Consider the following 26,449-nt stretch of genomic DNA (forward strand, 5'->3'; position numbering starts at 1 on the left):
TTTCCGTTTTCAAACATTGTTGAATTTTTCTTTCCTTTAACAGTAAAATTTCTCATGGCGCTTTATCTAGTTTTTTTTTCTTCTCCTTTCTTTTTGCTGGTAAGATAGAATTGTGTTCTACTAGTTTAGTTTACAAAGAAAGTGCGTAATGGAAAAGAAGAATGTCCAACATTCTCGTTGTTTTCTAGGAACGTTAAATTCCCATTGGATTTTTTCTCCTAGCACTAATGTGCTAACTGGAACGTCAAGACCGGCAAAAATTCACCAGGGAATAGCGGTTTAATGTATTTTGCAGACCTCGAGAACGATACAATTAAGAATGACCTTCATCTGTTGTAGGTTTGTCTGAATGACCAAAAACTTTAATCTACATGTAATTTTTTTTTTGTTTCTAACTAGATACACTGCCAAACTGAACATACACGACAAGGTGTTATCATGTGGCTCTTTCTGCTCGTTTCATTCGTCATGCGAAAATGTCTTCCTCCAGCAAAAATCCCGTGAAATGGGTCATTGGGCGCAGAGGGTCGCTATAAAGCATTCCGTTAACCGTGGAGATAATTATTTTAATGTTATCACCAACAGATAAATGCAGCGTAGACGGAATGGCCACTGTTCCATGATTGGCAAGCCCTTTAGGACCTCCGGATGCGATTAGCTCATCATTTTTGTACATGTTGACGACTAAATCTGCGCCACCGGGCAGATCAACTGCTGTGAAGTGGAAAACATAGATGCCAGATTTCGGGGCTTCAAATATTCCCGCTTGTGCATCCATGGCGCCACCTTCATTAAGTTGGACCTTGTCGAAAGGGAAGAGCACCGCATCGGCAGTCATTGCAGTAAAATTCGTAATTCTTTGGACATAAAATTGGACGGGTTCTGATTTGACGTCAACGTAGCCAACGTCAGTCTGCATTACATCTTGTCCTGGTTTTAAAGAAACGAAAAGTTAAAAAATGGTGGATGTTTTACTAACAAGTTGATTTATAATTGACCTTCCGAGAAATCGCAGTAGACAAACACGACTTCTTGGTTCCTGCGTATAGGATACAATCCGTTTAGAAGGTATCCAATTCGCCAGAGGTCCAGACATGACGTCGGTACGTCGGCCGCCGATTTGCCGAAACACTCCAACTTGCCGAGGGTGTGGCTCCCACCTACGTAGCTGGTGTGTCCGAAATTGAGGCGCGTCACAGGCAGCACTCGCTTCAAGGTGATTTTTCCTGCATTTTTTTGTTCGTGCACATTTTAAATTGTTGCACATATGCGATTGGATATGGTGGTACTAAATAACGTGCAGACCGTTGTCTGAGAGAAGGACGGCCACATTGGCATCGCAGTTACATGGCAGATCGGACCGGATGCAATTGCCGTCTATACCACATTGGCAAACGTGTGCGGCCTCATCAGAGCCCGACCAGAAATTTTGCTTCTTGCCCTCGATATCGTTCCACCAGGCATAATCAATGTCCGCCACCGTGAAAGGTCCTCCTACACAATTCACCTAAATGTACGGCCACAAAATAAAAGTGGCACTTTTATTAGAGTAAAAACCGCGGGCTTGTGCGCCATTGCGGCCAGGTATAAAGTTCTTTATAAAAAAGAACGCCGTTGACAGGTTGATGGATGAACGAATATGTGTGTAGAGAGAGAAAGGGCCGGTAATAAGACTGGGCGAGACACACGTAATGAGGAACTGACAGTGGTAGGAGTCTAAAGCAAAAGTGTTTGGCCTTTTTTTACTTGAAGGGATTGGTAACATTCGGCTGAAATCTCGGTCAACGCTTTCAACTGCCGGATGGCTGAATTCGAGTACACGATCGGCCTTGAATAGCAGCCGGCATCGGGACATTTCGGAATGGCAATGGTTGATTCGCTATCGTGGCCCACGGCCGTTATTCCTGTGTATGTTAAAAGTTTTGGTCTGTTTCTCTCTTTTTTTTTTCAAAGTGATTGATTGTTATCAACATCTACCCCGCCCCAGACATCACACACGTTGCAACAATAGCTTTATCGATGCATGCGTAACAAAAACTTTTGCCGACCTGTTGTCATATCGCAGTAGACGTAAATGGATCCGTCGCCGATTCCTACGCCGTCCGGATCAATCCAATACATGCCAGATTGGCTGAATTCCGGCAGGCCGCTGTCACGTGCTTCTTGGCATGTCCTCGGAGAGAAAACGGCTGTATTGAGGGATTGGAAATTGCTATGCAAAATGGATTCGAGTCGCTGGATTTTCTCCTGCAGCGAAACCATCTGATTTGCGTAATTCTGCAATCGGAGTTCTTGATCTCGAATCTGTGCAGCCATTTCATCAAACTTGGCCATTAGCAGCGTTTCCTGTACGAATTTTAAATGCATCACAGATGTTATATTAAGATATAACTTGTTGCTTTGGCATACCGTGTTGCGTTGGACGAATTCCGGTGGCTGGATTGCAGAATCGACAGCGATGATTGACAAGCAGCAGACGAAAAGCACAGCGTACGTCAAACACGACGGCATTTTTTCATTTGCCAAATAACTCGAATTTATGATGGGCATTTTCTTTTTCAGAACCCGACGGACGAAATCTACGCTTTTGAAAAACGATTATCATTATATCTACATAGTTATGGCTATATAGGCCAATAGTCACGAAATCTCGAACATTTCTATTGGCGTAGGAGATATGAAGAAATCCTTGTGTAATGATAAAAAAAACGACGGGGGGAGGGAAGGGAATGAAAGCGCCAAGGACTCGTAACAATGTTTGGTTTAAGTTCCTTTTGATGTCCTGTTAAAACTGAGACGAAAATAGAACAATGCGGATGATGCACGAACCAGATATGAAAATGAGAGGGCCTAATCGATAACAGGTATTAATCACAGGTGGTCAAACATTTTGAAAATACGTAGTTGTTTCGTAGTTTCGTGTATAGGGGCGTTGCCACTTGTTTCCGTTTTCAAGATTCCTGTACGAAAATAGAATCGAATATTTATTCTAGTTTTAAAACCAGGTTATTTTGATTTTAACAGCATTTTCTTGTTGAAAACCAGGAATGTTTGGGGGTAGGGAAAATCGTGATCCAACAAGCGGAGTTGTTTTGCTTTGACGGAATCTTTTTCTCTTATCTTTTGCATACGTGTTCATTTGTCTGGTGAATTTTGAGTTTAGACCATGTCGACTGACTTTTTTTTATTGATCTCCCAACTTTTGCATTCTGCTCGCATTTCATTTGCCACATGCACGTCACAATACTTCATTTTTAAATCAAAATTTAAATACATGCGTAAACAAATTTTTATGAAAAATTTGAATACGGTTTTATCGATTTACTACCCGTTTTTTTATTAAAAAAAACAAATAACGTTTTACTGTTGAAAATAAATTCGATCGTGATTTGGGCACAAAACGACCATTCAAATCTATAAAGTTGTTGTTAGCCTTAACATAATTCGTCGAATTTCGTCCTTAGAACAAGAGTAACGTTTCCATCTATTGTTTCCTTGAAAGAGACAGTTTTTTTTTTCGAAAATAACCCGAACCCAGGAATCGTGTGACACCTAATGCAACGACATCGATTCATTAATTGTCACACCGGTACTACACATTACTCAGCTCGTGCTGTATTGACAAGCCAAATCCTGTAACAATTTCCCTTTAAAGTAATGCAAATTATCACATTTAGAAAATTTCTATGTTATTCCCACCCAAACGAGTTTGTTATATTGGCTGCAAGCTGGACGACACAAAAAAAAATGAAGCCGTTTCTCGGGGATGTTAATCAATTCCATGGAAAAATCCGGTCGAGTCATTTCCACTTTTGCAACTCTCAGCAGGACTAGACATGAAAGAAATTAAAATGTTAAACGAAAGAAATTCAAAGAAAAGGGGCCAAAATTCCGGTCGCTTGGGAGGAGAACGATAAAAAAGTGGGTGCGGTCATGGCCGCCAAACTACCAAAACAAAAAAAAAAACCCTAGTTTATGAAATCCATTGATCAGCTGTTGACTGCGACATTGTAAATGCATTTCGTCCTTCTAGTTTTTTCTCTGACGCAGCTTTTTTTTTTCTATGTCGTGTGACAAAAATTAATTGAAAAAGTGTCAGCAGTGTGTGGGAAAATATTCCATACGCAATTGGCTTGACCACATTAGAAGAAATGTCGATAGAAACGGGTTTTTTTGGATTTTCAGTTTGGCTTTCGTACAAAGTGTATTACAATGTGAAACGTCGTTTGATCTCTGCTGCCGATGTTGTGACATTCCCGAGCTAGGCTTACGAATCATTTTTGGAGTTGAGAATAACAATTAGAGCCGTTAAAGGTAAATCGTTTCAAGTAGTTCTGCAATACGGCATGGTATGCAAATGAATCTCATATTTTGGTCTTTTCGGGCAGCGATTCGATGACTTTATTGCATTTGCATAAACAACTGGTTTCCTAAGAAATGCTCGAAATTAAAATCTACCCTGGCATTAAAGATTTTCCATATTTCTTTTGTGCTACTGTTTAGCCTGTTGACACGTGTACGAAAAATCGACGAATTGTTTTTCACTGGGAAATACTTAAAATAGAGGCAGGGTATGAAATAGAAAATCCCTTTCAAGGCCTTGGGAAGTGGAGAGGGAAACAAAACGTTTCGCAAAGTATTCCTTGGGGAAATCAGTTTTTGAAATACAATCCCAAGTGTATAGAGATTTCGAGGACAAAATTTCAAGAAAGTTCAAAGAGGGAGGTGGGGTAAACTAAATTCAAGAGAAAAACAAGACAGCGAGAAAAATATGTAAATGAATCAACGTTGAGCCAACAAAAAAAAACTTTAAAAGGTGACGACAATTTTTCAAAGAACAATCAGACTAAACAAATTAACTTTTGAATGTATTAGAAATTCACGTGTGGAAATTCTAGGTAGACAGGTTAGGTAGGAATTAGCTGAAATTGTGGAGCATTGGGTTCGAATCCATTCGCAGTCTTTTCTATTTTATTCACACCTGGCGATTCTTTCTTGAAACTTTGCAACCCAACTACTGCTGCCAGTCAAATGCTGATGAACATGTGTTTCTTCGTCGGCCAGCCCTTGTTTTTTCACCGCCACCTACGACATAGACAACACAACATCCTTTTTATTGCACTACAATAGAGCCATATAAGGTTACAGACGAGATCGAAATTAGCCATTAAACTGATTTGCACATCTACCGTATTCAGGTGATTCATAGAGCACTGAAAATATACATAAAACAGATGTTATTGAGCAGGGCTCATTTGGACCGAACCCTAAGGCGATGATGTAGTCCAGGTGTCCCGCGATGGAGGGCTGCAAGCGACGGATATTCGCCTTTCGTAAGTGTAGCACTCACGGCAGACAAGGATTTGTGAAATCGTGTTGGCTTTAACACATGAGAGAGAGGGAAAAAAATAACAGTGAAAAATGAATTTACGCATTCCTGAATGGCACGGGCAACGCCCATCTATATACTACGCAGGTAACAAATAAACATTTTTCTGTATCCTGGTGATATGAATCAGAAAGAAAAAACAAACCTGAAAGCAATACAGCTGCGTTCACCGTCGGATAATATTCAAAGACACGGATCTATTTTTTTTTTTCTTCTGGATTAATCAGACAGAAGGTAAAACTGTACAGAGGATAAGAAAAACTGTTAATTGCTTTCATAGAAAAACAAAAATGCACTTTTAAGTAGTGGGTCATGTTTTCTTTGTGCCAGTCAAAGTTACGAATTCAATCACAATATATTACATTGTTAAATTTTTGAAAAAAGTCAAAGTCATTGTCGATCAGGATTAGTGTAACCTTGCGCTGTTCCAGCAAAAAAGATAACATTCTTGCATATTCAATTGAGGTCAGTAATACTGATTTATTGCATTTAGGTTTTGGTGTGTATTGGACGGTCGTTCTAAATCGTCCTACGCATCACTCCCGCGTTAATATTCGATTTTGGTAAAGCACCGACGCCGTACGTGAAAGGCACCGGAAGTCTGGACATGTTGAACAGAACATCAGGCATCCTGTTGAGTAGTTACTAATTTTGGAAGACCAAACACTTATGACCTTAATTGGATTGTAGTTCTTTGGAACGGCAACGTGCAGCAATTATTTTAATATTGAAGTCAATCACGGCAGTCTGACCAAACGATTGTTTAGCCCCACCCTGCAGAACTTGACGTGAGTGTGCACATTTAGGCTAATTGGCTAAATGTGTGTTATTGAATGCACATTTCGTGACTACCGCCTGAATTGCTGTGTGCGTAGACGCAATGTCAAATATGTTTGGCGATACGTAATCAAAACATCGTGCATCAATCGATAATAATGAACAAGTCCCATTGGTCTATAAAAAAAATTGGACACAAGGCACACATTAGCGTGATTGTGGGTGCACGACTGAAACTCTAGTCATTATTTTAATAGACTTAAACGGAATATTTTATTCCTTTTTTTTTTGTATCATTCCTAGTACTGATAACGAGATCCAAGCATTGCTTTCAACTTTCGAACGTCGTACTCACGAGATCTCAACGTTTTCTAGAATGTGCATATAGTTTCTTGCCATTCTTGCCTGATTGGCGTGAATCCACGCAACTAGTTTTGCATAATGATTATATAACAAGAGGTAATTACGTCAAAAAGACGACAATTCACGTCACTACGCGAATTGTGTTGTTTCAGACGCAACACCCATGCCAAGCAGCAAGCTGTAATAAAACACTCCAATAATAAGAGGTGTGATAATCTCGACACGTGTGTGCCGATTTTTAATGGCAGAAAAAAAAAATAATTCATGAAGAAAAAAAAAACAGGAGAAAGGTATCGAAGGATAAGAATAACAAAAAATAATGCGAGCATAAAAATTCTATGGAACTCTGGCGGCACCGAGTGTTGTGCAGATGAAACAAGCAACAAAAACAAAACAAAAACAAAAAATCAAGAAAAACAAGTATAACAAAAAAAAACAAAAACAAAAACCAAACCTGATTTCGTCAGCAGAAAAGATGGAAAAAGAGACCGGAACGTTGTGGCATTGGTCCAGTGCATTGCCAACTTTGAAGCCGTGCAGACAAGCCCCGGTGCTGCACGCCACGCTGAACGAAAAGATTTCGTTTTTCATTTTAATTCACTGGAACAGCTGAATAACAAACAGACCCGCCCTTTTTAACGAGTCCGTGAGAGAAAAAAAAAAAAAAATTGGAGTTTCTCTCACGAGTTTTTTTTGGTGATCAGTGTTTTTTTTTTTTTATTATGGCGGGAATGGTTTGATCGGGTTCGTTCGACCACCCACATTTTTCCTTTACGGTCAAGTGTTTTTGTTGTTGTGAAATTGCATTTAGAAACAAGACAAACAACTATTTACGAACGCAAAAAAATGGACGAAGAATTATTGCCGGCCGGAATGGCACCCATTACCGTAGTTCCTAGCACCAGTTACTCATCAACAGCACCGACAAGTCCGTCCATTTATCCAAATTTACAACCCGAAATGGCGACCGAAGAGCCATCGGCTGGACGGCGGGGAAATCCTTCGTCTCCGATGGCCAACCGACCGCAGGAAATGATTGCCGAAGAAGTGCTTTCGAATAACGGCCAATTAAAGAATCAACCGAGCACTAGCTATCTGAGTGGCAACGTCAATTACAATGGCGGCAATGTCACATTTCATTCGGCGCCGCATCGGCCTAAAAACAATCGCAAAAAGTCGCGTAAATTGACTTTAACTCAAGTCTGTTCGGACGAAGCTGCTTTGAAATCACCTAAAATCATCCAGCATCATCCGCCGGAACCGACTTCACCCCCGCCGATGAAGCCCATGGATCCGGATCGAATTTCCAATAATTCAAGTTTGATTGGGTTTGAATCGGATAATTCAGGCACGTCGGCGTCGACTTTGTCTTCGTCCTCTTCACTTAAATCGGGACCCGAACGTAAAATCAATCGAATCTTTTCCATGTTGCAATCGATGCAGCAAACGTTCATGCAACAACAGCAGCAGCCACAACAACAACAACAACAACAACAGCTACAACTGAAACAGAAAAACCCCGAACCGATTTACGAGCAGCCCAATCAATCATCGGGCAGTATGGCTTCCGGTATGGATACGATCCAGGCAAACGATCGTCGAGGTCAACAGCTGCGCATGGATTTGCAACAATCGTCTGCTTCCGCCCCCCCCAGGCAATTGCTGTACGGTCTGGGCAGAAGTCAAGATTCTTTAATGACTTCGCGGATATCTGGCCCGCACGGCAATAAGATTTACATGGCGCCCAACATTGGTGGTGCCAATGCCAATAACAAAGGGCCCATTTACGCCAGTTGGAATGGCTCGCAATGTTCGGGATTCACGTGCACGACAGTGACGAGTGACGGAGCATCGCCACCGCTAACACACGCCATGCCTTTCCACAAAGACGGATGGTATGTCTTTTTTTGTGTTTTTTTTTTTTTTTTTTTTTTTGTATTTGTTTGTTGTCTGCTACAAGTTGAGTAATGAGAATGTCAACTGCCATCTATGTGTCACTGGATGAAACCCGCCTCCTGTCATGAGCTTAAAATGGTGTGCAAAGTTCACACGTGAATTTCTTGTTTCGTTTTCCTGCTACGGTTTGTTTTCTTTCGTAATTACAGGACGTCGCTTTTCATCGTGGGCAGCTCAACCTACGCCCAACTCCTGATCGTCATCTGCATCGTGGCGGCCCTGTCCGAAGTCGTCACTCACAACGTCCCGTTCCTCTATTTTGAGGTCAGTTTTGCTCAATCTCAATGTCGCCTAGCCTACATCCATCACCTAGACTTTCACTTTTCAGCGGGGCGGGCATGAAATTCCATTCTCTATATGCCAGATATTTGTTTTGGTTTTCTTCTATTCATCACGTGCTCTAGATTTCGCTGTGTTTAGTCATAACGGCAGTTTTTTTTTATAGAAAGCGTGCAGGGCCGTTTTTTTCGGGTTAAGTTCGGCCACACCTTTTAAAGGGGGACACAGACACACATAAGAGAAAGATCGTCCGCTTAAAAATAGATACCCCCCTGCTCGATTCCATGAACTCAAGTCATCATCGTTAACCCGGTGAAAGTGATACATCAACAATGTAATTTTCTCGAAAAATGGGTTTTCGATTCGCCGAAACAAGTCTTTTTTTTTCTTGTTGTTACACTCTACAAAAAAATTCGAAATGACCTCAAGGAAGAGAAAAGGAGAAATTGATTCAAATAATTAAAGATGAACAAATATCGTCTGCAGTTTCTTTGTTTGGTTCTTGTTTTTTGCGCGCGCGCTTTTACAGTGACAGAACAAAGGAAAGGCAAACAACAAACGCAAATACGTTGAATGCATTTTTTCAGTAGTCATTAAGACGCTGCAATAAGCAGTACGTCCAAATGTTCGTCGGGTGTAGATTATAAAACTAGAACAGACGAGGTGGTCACGTTTTTGTTTTTCCTTGTGTTTTTAATTACCCCCAAGTGCTACAATCTCGTACTCGAGCAAAGATGTTTTGGGCTGATGAACAATTTCACGTACCCCAGAAGGACGTGTGTGCAACCTAGGTGACTTGTTTACAACCTGTAACTAACGTACACACTCTAAATTGTACATACTTGGATCGAGAGATACAAGTGGTTAAAAAAAAAAAGAGAGAGAGAACTAGGCTAACCTTAAACTTTATTCTTTTGATCTTTTAGTTTTCAATTCTTTTAGTAGTGGCATAGGACCTCCCAAAGAAACACATTCTCTCTTTTTTTTTTAAGATTGGATAGTTTTGATTGACCTTCTCTCCTTCATCGACGAGAAATCTAGTACTCCAATTTTTTTTTTGCTGTCCGTTTTTTTGTGTGTCAAATGCCATGACATTTTGGGGTCCTTGAAGATATTTCCATGCAAATTGGCTGTTCCTTCTCAAAGGACAACCATTTTTTCTGCACTTTGATTGAGTGTTGCGTAGTCCAATGAGCTATTTGTCCGTGCAACACGAAATTAAGGTCGAATTTATTCCCCCTAGTGTAAAAATTAGACAATTTGATTTAAAAACGTAGTTAAATATCTCGTTGTGTACACCTAAAAATGGTATTTGTCTGCAGTCTGTTGAAACATTGTTGTCAGCAGACGAAAAGGAGAGAGAAACCGGCTTTTATTTACGTCTGCACGACGATGTTGGTGGACAATTCTTTCAGTCTTATTGATTTCCTTAGATAATAACCATCAAAAGTCAACGAGCAAAAGTGACAGTTTCTTTCTGTTGTTAATTACGAGCTAAATAGTTTCAGTCAAATAGCGATGCGCTTCACTGGCTCTTTTCATTTTTACTTGTTGCAGAATCGAAGTTTGCGAGAAAAAAAAATGGCTTGAATGAAGGAGAGCAAAAACAAATTTCTCTTTTTCTTTTTTTTTATATTCCAAAGAAGAAATGACAAAGTTTTTTTCTGCTGTCGTCATTCAATTGCCAATAATAGTTGAGTCAGAGCCTGAAATGTTGGAAGTAGAAAACGTCATCCTGCATAACCTTTAATAAAATGTAGGTTAATGAAAAACCCGTTCATTGGTGCTACCCATTTTCCTTGGAACGCCGAATGACAGCAACAGTTGCCTACATAGCCCATAGGCCTGTGTACAAATCCATTTGCCACGTGACACGTAATCACGTCCGTGGCCTCTTTGTAAGGCTGATATAAAAAAAAAAGAAAATTTGATTCGAAAAACAGTGGGCTGTCATAGCCCACTGTCTCATTAAATAATTGAATCTCAAGTAGTTGTGAAATTAATTAACTCTAAAAAGATACATATCTGATGAGAAAGAGTTGTAAGCTGAAACGCCCAGCGCAAAACAAAAGAGGTAATTCATCATCATTGAAATATTGCAACGTGTACCATCTCTTTTAAATTCCTTTTTGCTTTTGTTCCAGCACGTTCGATGAAATTCCGTCTCAATTCCTGGCTGGGCTCTTTATTTTCAGTAAAATACCTACACCTGTTCATGACGTAATTAAACTCAAACCTTAAAAAGAAAAACAATAGCCTGCGGTATAGCCAAATAGCTTGGCTCGCTATTTGCATACCAGCAGTTCAACAAGCAACGCAGTTGCATGTTACGTTCAAAAGGAGTTGAAAAGAGAGCAAAATTTCGTGGAAATTGCAAACGTGTTCGGGCCATTCTTTCTTTTTGGGCTTTTTTAAAGTTTATCCCAAATGCATAATTTTACAGGGAGGTAAATGTTGTTCCTCTAGGCTGTACGGTGCATGCATATATTTTTCTTTTTTCTTTATTCAAATGATATCATTTTCAGCTTTAATTTAGTCGTCTGCATAGGATTCGTGAGAACATAATAAGGGCGTTATCCTGTCAGCACATTTGTGCCATAGGGTGACGTTTACAAATTTTCCATGTGGCAATCATATGCAAATGTATTACAAACAAGTGACTGATGGCTGTTTTTACTTTTCAAATTTCATAGACTTTCTTCGCCTTCTTATACACCGTTTCGATCGTGTTCTTTCTGTACGTGTTCGGCTATTTATTGCGATCGAAACGACGCCGAGAGGAGAAGAAACGCTTGAGGAAATTAAGCCGATGGAGGGAATCGAACATGGCCAACCCGACGACGACCACCGAAGATGAAACCAGCGATTACGACGCTGTACGCAATCCCGATTCCAGCATATCGGTCGAGAACGAGATCGTCTCCGCTCCGACGCCTTTACGTCGATTCTTCAATCAATTCAGCGCCGAACGGAGCGGCGAGCGCAGGAGATTCAGCCGAACGGATCCGGTCGACATGGACGACTCGTCGAAAGGCGTCAGTCAGAATCCGCATCCATCGTCGCGCAAAAGCAGCGCCACGAAGCAATGGATGCCGCAGAATTTCGGCCTGAGCGTAGGAGACTCGCCCAACGAGATCGTCTCCTACAGCACGATGAACAGCAACAGCGACATTGTCACAAACACCAGCGGCGCTGCCAACGGTCGAAAGGCGAGGAAAACTAAAGTCTCCGATAATGAGCACAGCCATGGAAGTCTGTTCTTGAGGGCCGGCGCTGTGGCTTTCGGGCTGGGCACTATGATTTATGACGGGCTGGAATTCGGTGCCTTTCTCGAAGTGCCGCCCGATTCGCCTTGTTTCGCTTTGCTGCGTGGCATCAATCCGCTTCTGCACGCAGCCTTTGTCTTCCTCCAAATGTACTTCATCTTCGTGTCCGCCAGGGTATGGCATTAACTATTCGTTTTTAAAACTGTTCATTTTCATTATTATTATTATTTTTTCAGCTCAACATTCACAAATTCAAAGTGATTGCTCGTTTCGGATTGATGCACTGCGTTGCCACCAACATTTGCGTTTGGATTCGGACGTTGGTTAGAGAATCGTTGAAAGAGATCAATGGTCATTATCATTATTACGATAAAATTGCCAAGAGCCAACAACTGCAGCAAAGCCAACCGGTTGTCGATGGCTATGAATCCGTTTCCAACGCTTTCCTACATCACATTGTCGAGGCTGTAGCCGCCGCGGCCGGAAGCGATGAAAGTTTCGAAGGAGGAAATTCAGCCCTTTTTGATATAGGTATCAATGTTCTGTAGTTAATTGTATCAGTGTTTTAAAAAAATCAAATGTGTTTCAAATGGACAGTGAATGAAACTTTGGGCGATGCGCTCATCGGCGTTGCGACGTCAGCCGCACCGACTGTTGCAGCCGTTAAGAGTAAAAAAGAAATTAGCTTGTGGGAATTGACGGGCAATGTCTCGTGCGGCCGTCGCATTTTCCTGGGCAACATCATCATGGACGCTGCTCCGTTCCTCTATCCTTTCCTCATTGAATATTCGCTCATTGGCGCTGCAGTTCTCTACGTCATTTGGGAACACATTGGCCTCAACCCAAAGTATTTCAATCCGTTGATAAAAAGTTCAAACTTGACTAAGCATTTTCGATTTTTTTAGGTACAAGACGGAAGAGAACAACCGAGGCATTAAAGACGAATCGATTTGGAACAGCAAAACTCGGCAATTGAGAGTCGATTGTGTTGGAGCTTCAAAGGGACTCTTTATTGGCCTCTTTTTCCTGACAGCGTCGCTCCTCTGTCTCGTTTTATTCTTCATTTTTGTGCCCATGCCGCAATTCAAACGACTGGGACTCATCCTGGGCGACGCGGCCCATTGCACTTTGCTTATCGTTTCCATCTTCGCCATGGCGTTAGGCGCATACAGGTAATCATTTCATGATACATTCAGATGATCTTGTCTGTATTCAATTAATATAAATATATTTTTTTTAAATACAGAGCCCGGCATTTGCATTTCCATTCGGAGCACATGGAAGAGCTGGGCAACATTTTGCTTCGTGTTTCTGCCCTTGGGATTTTCGCCTATTCCGTCTTCTCGATGATCGCCGGAGCACTGGCCAATCCGTCGACAGACGAACCGCCACTCTTGGTCCTCATCACCGGCCTCTTGTCCGTCATTGAAGTGACGGTACAAATGCTTTTCATTTCGGACATGTCGAGACGCAGTGTCAACACAGCCGAACAGGATTTGGAGAAACCAGGCCGACAGTGCGTCACTTTTTTGTTGATAACCAACATGACTCTTTGGCTTGTCTACACTTTCGAAATGCAAAAAGTCGAAGCTAATCCCGTTCAGCTGAATTTTTATGGATTTCTGCCTTGGGCTATTATTCAACGCATCACGCTACCGCTCTGCATCTTTTATCGCTTTCATTCGGCTATTGTCTACTCGGAAATTTGGAAGAACTCTTATCGATACCATGCCCCTTCGGACGAAACGATGGCGCCCGGTGGATCTGAAATGAATTAAAACGCCTTCCTTTGTGTTAAAAATGTCAACTATTAGATAAGGCGTCTGCATGTTTACATAGTTCCCTTGTATATTTTGGACGATTTTTCAATCTTTCCTTATCCTATCATTTTTTTTTCATTTACATCAACATAAAACTAATGGTTGTTGGGATATTAGATCCCCACATGTCACCATGAACGTAAAAAATGTGCTGCCTTTTTCGCATGTCCATTTTGATATAATTTCTTATAGGACTGGTTGAAAATGGGGCGTATCATGTGAGTTCCACGAACTCGTAATACTATATCATAGTGTAGGCAATAGATCAGGTGCAATGACGTGTTCATATCAGATAAAAAGAAGTAGGTGCGTTTTGTACATTTCCGGATCGATTAGACAGGCGGATATTCCATCAAGTAATAACAGTTTATACCCTGCAATCTTCTGCAAAAATAATTGGCTTTTTTTCTTATGTATGTAGTGCGATTTTTTGTATTTAAAGATGATTCTGTTTTCGCATTCCTAATGCTGATATGATTTGAAGAATGTCACTTCCAGAAGAAATTTCTCATTGTTCTCTCTATTTATTAGTGATAAGACAACAGTCGGGTGTGGAGTTATTGACTGCCTCGTTTTAAACAGTAATAATCTGAATTTGAGGAAAAAGACATGACGAAGAAGGGAGAATGAAGAAAGAGGGATTTCTTTTATAGAAAAAAAAAAGGTGGAGTAGCTAGTGTGACTTGAATCGCAACAGTTGAGTTCTCCACAGTAGTGTGTGCGTAATAGGCCTCACAGGAACCAACCTCAATACCGGGTATCCCCACCCCGGCTCTCGGCAGTTTTTTGACCCAGATGGATCTGTAACCTAGCGGATTAGATATATTGGATCTCTTCTAACGGACGGTCCTCTTCTTTTTCTTCTTTTTCTTCTTCTCCTCTCGTTGTTCCAACGTGTACAACTGCCTTACATAGTCACGTGATTTACCAACATATCCATGCGTGTGTACTGGGGTACACATTCACGAATATCATAGTAATGGATGGGGGACCATCCTCACGGAAATGCTCATCGACAATTATGTACCTAACTCCGTACTAGGCCACCCGGACGGTTTGCACCTAGCCAACTCCATGATATGTACCACGACACACATGCAATACTGCAGGCTCAACCGCTGATTCAAGCCGGCTGTATGACTAGAATGTCTAATGAAAGGTACTTAGCGATCAGACCTGTCATCCAGCCACCTTTCATTCGACATTCAGTCGCCTTTAGCACTAAGGAAGGTTCCTTAGTCACTAGCTTACTCCACCTCATCAATAGATGATTTCTCAACCTTTATATACAGTGAATTCTGGGATCAAAACACTGTTTACAACATGGCCACCCGGACGGTAAGTTAATGGCTATAACTGTGCAATTATTTCGACATATATGAAAACGAAACAGTGAACATTAATTTTTAACTTTAGTTTTCACCTTCTGTCAAGAAATAAAGATGATTTTTTAAAATTTTGAAATACAAAACGACTTTTATTAGGATGAATGTATATTGCATCCGTAGCCTAGCGGCAGATGTCGACACTATTATTCAAGGTCATCTCCGTCATCATGTTCGTCTGCAGAATGATCTAGAGTGTGATCTTTTAGTGTTTTAGCTCAAATGAGTGCAGCCAACCGTGTTCAGGACTAGATTCGGTATTTTATTCCTGACAACTCAGTTGCGTAGACTTCTTCTTTTTCTCCTTTTCTATTTCTGCATTTCTGATTTCTAATGTCTCACGTTTACCGTGGAAATCAGGAAAGGTTTGATTTTCATTCCAACATGTTGTATCGATAGTTATTGATGTTGGCGTTGGCCGTTGCCATGCCGTACCCTGAATATGAGGCTCCCATCGTTGTCTCACCGGAGTTGCTGGATGCTGTGGCACCTGTGGACGAGCTGGCCGCACCATACGAATTGGCTGAAGGTGAAAAGGTCGACGAGCGTTATCGTCCCAATTACGATCACCAAGCAATTAATGAGAGAATCCAATTCATTTTGAAAGTGAACATTTGAATGTTTTCGTCTTCTTTCAAGATATCAAGATGATTTGTTAAACACTGTGGGCTCAACTGCTGATCCAAGCCGGCTGTATGACCTAATGAAAAGTTCTTAGCGCTTAGATCTGTCATCCAGCCATCTTTCATTCTACACTCAGCCGCCCTATAGTAAGAAGGACAGTTTCTTAATCACTAGTTTGCCCCAACCCAATTACTAATTGTTTCACCAATGTTAATATACCGTGAAACGTAGAGTGTAAAACACTTCTGGTGAAATCGCCATTATGACAGCAAAGAAATGGAAGAATATAATTTTGGAAATGCATCAAAGCAAAATAAAAAAGTGAAATTTATTAGTTAACTTATATTCCTTTCGTTTAAAGGAACATGAAAACAACATGATGAACTACCTTTTTATAAAAACGAGTTTTAATTTGTGAACACAGTACGGAATACCGTTTGACCCATTTTTATACAGACAACTTGTGCTGTGCGACCATTTGGGTGTGATACACGCGTCTAGCATTTCTAATTGGCTCTCCAATCTCGGTTGACGTACCGTCTGCATCATGATGTTGATCAAGTGACACCCCCCCCCCCCGCTTTTTGTATAGACACTGATAAAAGTACAAGAACACCGCCAATACACAACCGAAAGGAAGCAAAATTTTGAAACAACGTAACTGATTTAATTAAAGGTATAAATTTTTTTGTATTTCTGTATTTCATGTATATTATTACCGTATCAATCCACATCGACACTCAACATTTAAATCGAGACCACCACCAAAACCGGTTGGGCATAATAAACCCACCTTACCCTTGTCTCATGACATGATTTCTCGTCGTAGATGCATTGTGTCTCTTTCAAGAATTTCACCAACCGTATCCAGCCCAACGATGACCATAATAACGATACGGTCTATGTACGTGGTGTAAAACAAAAATCGTTTCATTGCCTGTCAATGTTTACATTACAAAATTACGTTTACAGATCGCCTACCCATAAACTGGTCTGTGTGCATCGTACTGGTATGGATAGCCGTAATACGGATAGCGTCCGTATCCGTATCCATACAAAAACTCGTTTAACAATCCAAGCGCTCCGCCTAATTGTCTCTTTTGGCGAATGTCCTCCGTTTCATCATCAGCAAACGTCACGGCCACAATCACCAAAAGAACCACACAAATAGGGCTTATCTGCAAATTGTTACGTATAAGTTAGATTTAAATTTCGACAACACTAATAGAATTGTCTTAAGTGTGAATACCAGGCGACTCATCTCGTTGCGCTAGAGAGCGAATCGAAACATAACAAAGGAATAAGATGAAAGAGAATCACCTCACACGCCATTTATATAACCGGCATGATATGCTGGAGATTCTCGGCTGATTTTGCCAGCTGAAAGGCATATAAGGAAAAAGGTCGGACTTGTCACGAAAGTCATTGAAATGCCGCTGGCGTTTTCTCCCCTTTTGTTTTATTCTTCTTCCAAATTCAATCCGAGTCAGGAATCCATATTTGGTTAGGTGATTTTCGTGCGTCGATGGATCAGAAGTTTTTCGGAGCCGCGGCCATACATGTTTTTCTTGTGTGCGGCATCGGAACGCGGCTGAAAGAAAGGCTATTTTCTCGATCTTTTATTAGTAGGTGCATTTTTTATTTGACATGACGTTGTTGTTATATTCGTATAGCTCGTTGGTTATGTGACGTCGTATCACGAATGGCGATTACGTGTGTAGAAATGTAATGACCGCAGGATGACCGTGAAAAAGGTCACCTTGAAACAAGATAAGAAACTAAAAGTATTTGAATCGTCCAACAAATGAAGTATGCACGCAATCTCCAAACACGTCCTTTAGTTTTAGGCAAACGTCATGCGTCAGGTGTGTTCACGCACGTTATACGCAAGTCTTGGGTAGATGCTAATTTTTCCCATTCGTGGAGATGTTGAAAATTTGTGCTGTCAGTCTTTCCAATGCGTTCTGTTGAAAAATGCTGAATACAGTTTCGTTTTTCTCCATAACAGCACTGGCTGGCTGCCTATTCGATCCTTTAAATCACCTCGTTTATTCCGAAAAGCTGTTGAATGTAGAAATATAGTCTCCTTGTGTTTGAATGTAAATGATAAATTGCAAGAAGTATTTCCCCATTTAAACGATAACTTTGTCCGTGACGATTGCAGTCGAAATAAATTTTAAGTAAAATGGTTATTTAAAAAGCCAACATTTATAACGTTTATTGAACTGAATATTACAGGTGAAAAGAATAAAAATAATGAAGTTTTCTGTGCGTATAACGTGCAGTGTTCTCTTTCCAAATTCGGGAAAAACGATCCTCTTCGATGAAAGCAATTCATATATCCACAGGAATACAAGTGGGCAGCAATGCACATTGCTATCTTGCAATCTTACCAGTAATAGTGGCCTCTGCTTACACATAGAAAGCAATATTTTAAATTATTCCGAAAGATGAATTTCTATTAGTAAAGCACAAAGATACCCGTATCCATAACCACCATATGGTCCATGGTGGCCGTAGGCATGGGGATAGCGTCCATATCCGCCATAGTAAGCTGAACGACCTAAGCCATAACCGTATCCAGCTCCAAGAGCTTTCCCTATCAAGAGTCCAGCAAGAAATTGCCGTTTGGGTCTTACGTTTTCAACTGCTGGATTTGCTGGGACTACGGCGGAAACTGCAGGATCTTTGACTTCAACTGGAATGGCGGAACAAAACGCCACTATTACAGCAAGGAAAAAGGCCACCTTGTAAACATGGGGCATATGGTGAGAATGAATAATACAAAAATTAAAAATTAATTTGAATGGTTATCGTGCTTATGAAACATACCAAGAAAAAGTGACTGCGCGACATGATGTCTGTCACGTTTGTGGGTAAACGCTTAAATGCGGTACTATCGTAGAGGGAAGTTCGCTACTTATATATTCAACTGTCAAGGCCGCGTGAAAAAAATACTATTGCCAAGGTACAGTTTACTGCATATAATGAAGCCATTGAGTTTCGAGACAACATGGAAAACACTCAAGGACTGGTTGCATAACTTCCTTCATTCCTTTCGCTCTTCTATACCTAAGATCAGCTCCTTCCTGCCACTTTCATTACGTATAGCTTTGAAGCTGTGAAACATCACGTTGACGAAGCAACTTTTTTTCACTAGAAAACAATTATCAGCATGTCTTTAATTGAGCGGATAAAACTAGGATGTGGGAATGACGGTTACTTTTGTCCGTTAAAGACTTTGACAGGGGATGAACAGACACTTTCAGAAAGTAATTATTTAATATAGCAAAAATCTCAACCGAAACTCAAAATCACATTTTCAGTAAATGTCGGTACATGATCATCGATACATCGAAATAGGCCCGACTATTCAAGTCCGATTTTTCGGACAAAAAAACAAAATGCGTTTAGTCTTGAATAACTCATTAACTATAAATACTAAATCAAACGAAATCAATTTCCGACACATCGTTAAATTTGAACAAAATGGAATCAAAAAAGGTTTTAGGGAAACTATATTAAACTTAGAATAATTTAAAAACAAATAGCCTTCTCACTTTTGTTAAAATCAGCAAAACATAAAATCTCATGAAATTGCATTAAACTCCACCAAAATAACCGGTATTGAACGCTGATTCAGAATATAGCATTAGTTTTTCGATTAGTGGTGCGGTTTGTGAATAAAACGCAATTAAAGTGATTTTTGTTTGTTTATCGTCGCGGGCACCATCTATTAGCGGAAGTATGATCAAAATAAGCTTCGATGCTGGAAATGTCAATAAAACTGGGATAAGTAACAAACTATAAGTCGCACATAATAAACATATTGGTTTTCATGATCCTCATTAAATTCTCAATCACAACCATGTATTTAAAAGAATTTCTAAATTTTCGACAAAACTGAAAAAGTAGGAAGGCTATAGCCTTCTCACTTTTGTTAAAATCAGCAAAACATAAAATCTCATGAAATTGGATTAAACTCCACAAAAAATAACCGGCATTGAACGCTGATTCAGAATATAGCATTAGTTTTTCGATTAGTGGTGTGGTTTCTGAATGAAACGCAATTAAAGTGATTTTTGTTTGTTTACCGTCGCGGGCACCATCTATTAGCGGAAGTATGATCAAAATAAGCTTCGATGCTGGAAATGTCAATAAAACTGGGATAAGTAACAAACTATAAGTCGAACATAATAACAATATTGGTTTTCATGATCCTCATTAAATTCTCAATCAAAACCAGGTATTTAAAAGGATTTATAAATTTTTGCCAAAACTGAAAAAGTAGGAAGGCTATAGCCTTCTCACTTTTGTTAAAATCAGCAAAACATAAAATCTCATGAAATTGGATTAAACTCCACAAAAAATAACCGGCATTGAACGCTGATTCAGAATATAGCATTAGTTTTTCGATTAGTGGTGTGGTTTCTGAATGAAACGCAATTAAAGTGATTTTTGTTTGTTTACCGTCGCGGGCACCATCTATTAGCGGAAGTATGATCAAAATAAGCTTCGATGCTGGAAATGTCAATAAAACTGGGATAAGTAACAAACTATAAGTCGAACATAATAACAATATTGGTTTTCATGATCCTCATTAAATTCTCAATCAAAACCAGGTATTTAAAAGGATTTCTAAATTTTTGCCAAAACTGAAAAAGTAGGAAGGCTATAGCCTTCTCACTTTTGTTAAAATCAGCAAAACATAAAATCTCATGAAATTGGATTAAACTCCACCAAAAATAACCGGCATTGAACGCTGATTCAGAATATAGCATTAGTTTTTCGATTAGTGGTGCGGTTTGTGAATAAAACGCAATTAAAGGGATTTTTGTTTGTTTACCGCCGCCACCGCCATCTATTCGCGGAAATATGATACTTATAAGCTGCGATGCTGAAAATGTCAATAAAACTGGGATAAGTAACAAACTATAAGTCGCACATAATAACAATATTGGTTTTCATGATCCTCATTAAATTCTCAATCAAAACCAGGTATTTAAAAGGATTTCTAAATTTTTGCAAAAACTGAAAAAGTAGGAAGGCTATAGCCTTCTCACTTTTGTTAAAATCAGCAAAACATAAAATCTCATGAAATTGGATTAAACTCCACAAAAAAATAACCGGCATTGAACGCTGATTCAGAATATAGCATTAGTTTTTCGATTAGTGGTGTGGTTTCTGAATAAAACGCAATTAAAGTGATTTTTATTTGTTTACCGTCGCGGGCACCATCTATTAGCGGAAGTATGATCAAAATAAGCTTCGATGCTGGAAATGTCAATAAAACTGGGATAAGTAACAAACTATAAGTCGAACATAATAACAATATTGGTTTTCATGATCCTCATTAAATTCTCAATCAAAACCAGGTATTTAAAAGGATTTCTAAATTTTTGCCAAAACTGAAAAAGTAGGAAGGCTATAGCCTTCTCACTTTTGTTAAAATCAGCAAAACATAAAATCTCATGAAATTGGATTAAACTCCACAAAAAATAACCGGCATTGAACGCTGATTCAGAATATAGCATTAGTTTTTCGATTAGTGGTGTGGTTTCTGAATAAAACGCAATTAAAGTGATTTTTATTTGTTTACCGTCGCGGGCACCATCTATTAGCGGAAGTATGATCAAAATAAGCTTCGATGCTGGAAATGTCAATAAAACTGGGATAAGTAACAAACTATAAGTCGCACATAATAAAAATATTGGTTTTTATGATCCTCATTAAATTATCAATCAAAACCAGGTATTTAAAAGGATTTCTAAATTTTCGCCAAAACTGAAAAAGTAGGAAAGCTATAGCCTTCTCAAATTTGTAAAAATCAGCAAAACATAAAATTTCATGAAATTGGATTAAACTCCACAAGAAATAACCGGCATTGAACGCTGATTCAGAATATAGCATTAGTTTTTCGATTAGTGGTGTAGTTTCTGAATAAAACGCAATTAAAGTGATTTTTGTTTGTTTACCGTCGCCGGCACCATCTATTAGCGGAAGTATGATACTTATAAGCTGCGATGCTGGAAATGTCAATAAAACTGGGATAAGTAACAAGCTATAAGTCGCACATAATAACAATATTGGTTTTCATGATCCTCATTAAATTATCAATCAAAACCAGGTATTTAAAAGGATTTCTAAATTTTCGCCAAAACTGAAAAAGTAGGAAGGCTATAGCCTTCTCAAATTTGTAAAAATCAGCAAAACATAAAATCTCATGAAATTGGATTAAACTCCACAAGAAATAACCGGCATTGAACGCTGATTCAGAATATAGCATTAGTTTTTCGATTAGTGGTGTAGTTTCTGAATAAAACGCAATTAAAGTGATTTTTGTTTGTCTACCGTCGCCGGCACCATCTATTAGCGGAAGTATGATACTTATAAGCTGCGATGCTGGAAATGTCAATAAAACTGGGATAAGTAACAAACTATAAGTCGCATATAATAACAATATTGGTTTTCATGATTCTCATTAAATTCTCAATCACAACCATGTATTTAAAAGAATTTCTAAATTTTCGACAAAACTGAAAAAGTAGGAAAGCTATAGCCTTCTCACTTTTGTTAAAATCAGCAAAACATAAAATCTCATGAAATTGGATTAAACTCCACCAAAAATAACCGGCATTGAACGCTGATTCAGAATATAGCATTAGTTTTTCGATTAGTGGTGCGGTTTCTGAATGAAACGCAATTAAAGTGATTTTTTTTGTTTACCGTCGCGGGCACCATCTATTAGCGGAAGTATGATCAAAATAAGCTTCGATGCTGGAAATGTCAATAAAACTGGGATAAGTAACAAACTATAAGTCGCACATAATAACAATATTGGTTTTCATGATCCTCATTGAATTCTGATTGAAAAACCATGTATTTTAATGGATTTCTAAATTTTCGCCAAAACTGAAAAAGTAGGAAGGCTATTGCCTTCTCACTTTTTCATTTTTGGCTAAATTTTAAATTTCGCTTAAAACACAATATTTAGATTTAGAATTGAATGCTTATCACGGAAATCCAATTTATTTTCCAATGGGACACATGGTTTTTTAATTAAACGTAAAAAACAAAGTTTTTTTTTATAACATAAGTCACTTAGTCGGGCTTATTTTAGTCGGGCTTAAAAAAATTTATGCAATTTCATTAAGTCAATCGTTTTTTAAATACATCGATTATTTGATGCGATGCTAGCGCACCAGTAGGGTATAGCGCTAGCGCTATGCAGCTGAAACAGTCGGTGCATTTCCAAAATGGTTGATGTTATGAAAAAAATAGTAATTTTCTCGGAATCAGCATTCATTTTTAAGTATATTCTGTTATATTTAAACAATTTCGATGAATCTTAGGTTTTGCACAAAAAATTTTTAAGCCCGACTAAATAAGCCCAACTTTTCTTATTTTTTAGTTTTTTACTGTTCCCTTTATTGTTACTAGAAAACAATAGAAATGTGCACACAGCAACAAGATAGCCTCATTTTTTACGTATTTTATTTTTATTTTAAACCCGTGTAGTAAAATTAACATGTATGGATATGGATTGGCTACATATTAAGGCAATGTTGTGTAAATATGAATAAAAACAAATGGGGAGCGAGTAAATATCTCGATGATTAGATGGCCAACTGCGGTTCCATCCAGCGAGATGATTGTAGAAGATGGTGTTGGATCATACAGCTGCCTGGTACGCAAGTCTGCTGTAGAAGAGTTCAAGGAGAAACAGGCATAGTTCCAGTGCAATAGCTTTATGTGTAACAGCTCACTTTAATGATTACGTATTCTATTAACTGTAATAAATAAAAGGTATTTCATCGGGTCCATACTGGTACTCTTGATCGGGACGCGTGGGTCTTTTGGCAAACCCCTGGTTGTTTCCATCCGGTATGTTCACGGGTCGACTTCCATAATCGTACGGACGTCCTAATTGTTTAAAATCATTACCGCATAAATGGCGCAGCTTTAACCAATTTCCTTTGAACTTGTCAAAGATAAGTTATGTAAGATAATTATGTTTGAATTACTGATTTTATAAACGCGCTTGTAAAACGTAGCGTCGACGACGTGGCCCCGTTCAATGTCCAAAACGGCCAATGCCTGAAAGGCCACCAACAAAACCATCACTCGCCACTAGTATTTTAGATGAAAGAGGAACACAGTTACTTGAAAACGTAAAAACAGCAGAAACTGCACAAATCAAGCATCTCATTGGTCAATGAGCATTTGACTATTCTTACCTTAAACTCTGACATATTACAAACCATTATCTGAGCACTCCCAAGATTGATATGCCAGGCCAAGAGGGTGAAGGCTTACTGCTGACCCGGACATCCATAGGCTGATTTTTATAAGGAACTTCTACATGCGTAGGAAGTGGAAAGCAGTAGAGACCTAAACAAGGAAAAATCGTTATCAAGGCAACCATTGAAATATTTGCATCCATGCAAGAAATTGCCACAAAAAATCTTTCAGATGATTCAGATCATTCAGATGGCGCAACAATAATACATAGAACCCGTCCCACCATACACATAGACTTTGGCAATCAGCGTTGACTGCCTATATTTTTTCGAAATAGATCACTGCCAATTAAAAACTGTGTGCGGTTGGGACACCTGTGTGATTTCATGACACCGGATACGATGTCGTAGTGTGCCCTGTTGCTTAAACATTTACGTGCGTTTGTGTAGCATGAATCCTATTGCCAGTTTTACTAGCCAACAGTGCTTCTGCCATCAATTCACATGCTGAATGCTGATTCTCAATTGTTACCGGTTCCATGTGATTACACTGAAGGCAACAATGACAAAGACTATACATTTCTGCTAATCGGAAGATTTGAATAAATTATGTTCAGTACGAAAGTTTAAGGTAGCACGAAGCTATGTCCTATTACGCAGAACAGCCAAGTTGGTCTGCAAAACAAAACATGCAAAAACAACTTACTACAGCCGACTGACGTAGGCAACCTGTACTCTGCCTCTAACTGGGCGGTAATGGCTCAGACAGAAGGATGGGCGATCAAAAATCACCTGGGGTTATGTAAGGAAAAATTGAAAACTAGAAAACAACGTTCGATTAGGCCACAACCGAACCGTGACAACCTACGAAAGGGCAGACCTTGAACCTCAAACGGCATACCAAATATACTTGTTTAAATATATGCACGCAGGCTTGTGTGAGAGTGAACGGCATCCAAACAGAAGGCCAAGCGAAGCTAAATAAGGAAACGAAAACCATATGTAAGAAAACACCGAATGAATGTACAGTATAACAATGTATTGTTTAAAAAATTCCGAGCAAAACGTATCGATTAAACGTTAAAAGAAAACCAGTAAAAATAGATAAATGCAAATGAGAAACATAATTATGGTGTGAAGCGATGTCGTTTCCAAGCTCGTGTAGAGAAAAAATCTTCCTTATAAAAACGGTGCTGCAACAATCAGCGAGTCATTTACCGTCCATACCCGTAACCTCTACTCAACAAACAACGAAACAAACGTGAGTCCATGTTCAATACAAGTTCCAGCAATCGAAATTTTTACCCGTATCCGTAAGGTCTTCGGTAACCATGATGGTGATGATGATAATGGCCATAGCCATGGCCATGACCGTAACCGTAACCGTATCCAGGGTAGCCGTAAGCACTACCCAGGGCGGATCCAAGCAAAAATCCGAGTCCGAATTGACGTTTAGGGCGTGCTTCTGATACAATCGGCTCACCAGCGACTAATCCTGGATTGACTGGAACTCCGGCATCAGCTTCCAATGGCACGACTTGAACGTTCTGTTGGGCAACGCTATACGCCACCACCGACAAAACAACCTTTATAAACAGCACAGTTTCAAAACATTAGTCCACGTTTGATTCTCTTTTGAAATTGTAAGAATATGAAATAGAAAAAACACTTACCAAAACGAATAGAAGGCGAGACATGTTGTGGCCGCGCTTCCTTTGCTTCCAATCGCCCAACTGCGATACGATGCACCTGGCCTTTCAGGCTTTTATACCTGGTTGCTCAGAGCCCGCAAGGTACGTACCCCTAATACATCTTGTCTAAAGCAATAGCTTACCTGTACGTGAGGTCGTTCAGGACGTGGTACGATGCATTTTTCTGCCAACTAGCGTGGAAATAAAAAAGTCAGCTAAGAACCCGTGGGCTATTTTTTTTTTTCCAGCATTTTCCATGCCGGCCGAACATTCACACACTGTGAAGTCATGAGGAAGCAATATTGAAATGGCTAGGCTGCTTCTTTTCGTGGTGATGGCGCAGAAAAGCTACAAACAAAGACGCCAGGGTCACCTTGAACTTGCCCACAAACCCTGTCCAGCGCTCCATCTCTTATATAACGTCAACGATAACACACTGCATTTCTTTTTATTACTTTCTCAAGCATTCTTTTTGCAATAAAATCGCGTTTTTCTCTCGGATTTAACGACTGTCTATTAAATTAGAAACAGGGTGCGAAGAGTCGATTGCAATGGCAAAAGAATTCAAGCGCAAATAACAAAGAAAGTGAAAGAAGTTGCAACGGGGAGAAGAAAATTATTCGTCACGTATAGTGACTTCAAACCGTAATCGATAGCAT

At 39.5% G+C, this 26,449-nt stretch overlaps 4 protein-coding genes across 4 annotated transcripts; 1 reads left to right on the forward strand and 3 right to left on the reverse strand.

Annotated features, from left to right (window-relative positions):
• Positions 1 to 357: 357 nt before the first annotated feature.
• Positions 358 to 2,571, reverse strand: LOC130692794 (uncharacterized). Its single transcript, XM_057515873.2, has 6 exons — positions 2,410 to 2,571; positions 2,049 to 2,346; positions 1,747 to 1,904; positions 1,306 to 1,507; positions 999 to 1,226; positions 358 to 930 (listed from the first exon to the last, which is right to left on the reverse strand). The coding sequence occupies exons 1-6, from the start codon at positions 2,548 to 2,550 to the stop codon at positions 467 to 469; spliced, it is 1,491 nt and encodes a 496-aa protein (XP_057371856.1). The 5' UTR covers positions 2,551 to 2,571; the 3' UTR covers positions 358 to 466.
• A 4,478-nt stretch (positions 2,572 to 7,049) lies between these two features.
• On the forward strand, positions 7,050 to 14,354 carry LOC130692779 (uncharacterized). Its single transcript, XM_057515846.2, has 7 exons — positions 7,050 to 8,424; positions 8,635 to 8,749; positions 11,458 to 12,204; positions 12,267 to 12,561; positions 12,628 to 12,877; positions 12,936 to 13,202; positions 13,277 to 14,354. Exons 1-7 carry the CDS (start codon positions 7,376 to 7,378, stop codon positions 13,806 to 13,808), a joined length of 3,255 nt encoding a protein of 1,084 aa, XP_057371829.1. The 5' UTR covers positions 7,050 to 7,375; the 3' UTR covers positions 13,809 to 14,354.
• A 3,751-nt stretch (positions 14,355 to 18,105) lies between these two features.
• LOC130692828 (cuticle protein 64-like) lies at positions 18,106 to 18,830 on the reverse strand. The gene is made up of 3 exons (XM_057515913.2): positions 18,692 to 18,830; positions 18,341 to 18,606; positions 18,106 to 18,267 (listed from the first exon to the last, which is right to left on the reverse strand). Exons 1-3 carry the CDS (start codon positions 18,713 to 18,715, stop codon positions 18,249 to 18,251), a joined length of 309 nt encoding a protein of 102 aa, XP_057371896.1. The 5' UTR covers positions 18,716 to 18,830; the 3' UTR covers positions 18,106 to 18,248.
• Positions 18,831 to 25,123: 6,293 nt separating this feature from the next.
• LOC130692827 (shematrin-like protein 1) lies at positions 25,124 to 25,912 on the reverse strand. Its single transcript, XM_057515912.1, has 3 exons — positions 25,773 to 25,912; positions 25,405 to 25,685; positions 25,124 to 25,335 (listed from the first exon to the last, which is right to left on the reverse strand). Exons 1-3 carry the CDS (start codon positions 25,794 to 25,796, stop codon positions 25,314 to 25,316), a joined length of 327 nt encoding a protein of 108 aa, XP_057371895.1. The 5' UTR covers positions 25,797 to 25,912; the 3' UTR covers positions 25,124 to 25,313.
• Between the last annotated feature and the right edge of the window lie 537 nt (positions 25,913 to 26,449).

Source organism: Daphnia carinata, chromosome 3 (genome assembly GCF_022539665.2).
Source record: "Daphnia carinata strain CSIRO-1 chromosome 3, CSIRO_AGI_Dcar_HiC_V3, whole genome shotgun sequence".
In the NCBI taxonomy this organism is placed as follows: domain Eukaryota; kingdom Metazoa; phylum Arthropoda; class Branchiopoda; order Diplostraca; family Daphniidae; genus Daphnia; species Daphnia carinata.

What these genes read in the sequence shown, in the direction of transcription:
- LOC130692794 (XM_057515873.2), bottom strand. Translation starts at nt 2,550, where the DNA reads ATGCCCATCATAAATTCGAGTTATTTGGCAAATGAAAAAATGCCGTCG. An exon ending in AATTCGTCCAACGCAACACG is followed by an intron (nt 2,347 to 2,409) that starts GTATGCCAAAGC and finishes AAATTCGTACAG; the next exon opens with GAAACGCTGCTAATGGCCAA. An exon ending in CTACTGCGATTTCTCGGAAG is followed by an intron (nt 931 to 998) that starts GTCAATTATAAA and finishes CTTTAAAACCAG; the next exon opens with GACAAGATGTAATGCAGACT.
- LOC130692828 (XM_057515913.2), bottom strand. Translation starts at nt 18,715, where the DNA reads ATGTCGCGCAGTCACTTTTTCTTG. An exon ending in CGCGCAGTCACTTTTTCTTG is followed by an intron (nt 18,607 to 18,691) that starts GTATGTTTCATA and finishes CATGTTTACAAG; the next exon opens with GTGGCCTTTTTCCTTGCTGT.
- LOC130692779 (XM_057515846.2), top strand. Translation starts at nt 7,376, where the DNA reads ATGGACGAAGAATTATTGCCGGCCGGAATGGCACCCATTACCGTAGTT. An exon ending in TCCCGTTCCTCTATTTTGAG is followed by an intron (nt 8,750 to 11,457) that starts GTCAGTTTTGCT and finishes CAAATTTCATAG; the next exon opens with ACTTTCTTCGCCTTCTTATA. An exon ending in TTCAGCCCTTTTTGATATAG is followed by an intron (nt 12,562 to 12,627) that starts GTATCAATGTTC and finishes TCAAATGGACAG; the next exon opens with TGAATGAAACTTTGGGCGAT.
- LOC130692827 (XM_057515912.1), bottom strand. Translation starts at nt 25,796, where the DNA reads ATGTCTCGCCTTCTATTCGTTTTG. An exon ending in CTCGCCTTCTATTCGTTTTG is followed by an intron (nt 25,686 to 25,772) that starts GTAAGTGTTTTT and finishes CTGTTTATAAAG; the next exon opens with GTTGTTTTGTCGGTGGTGGC. An exon ending in CGAAGACCTTACGGATACGG is followed by an intron (nt 25,336 to 25,404) that starts GTAAAAATTTCG and finishes TTTGTTGAGTAG; the next exon opens with AGGTTACGGGTATGGACGGT.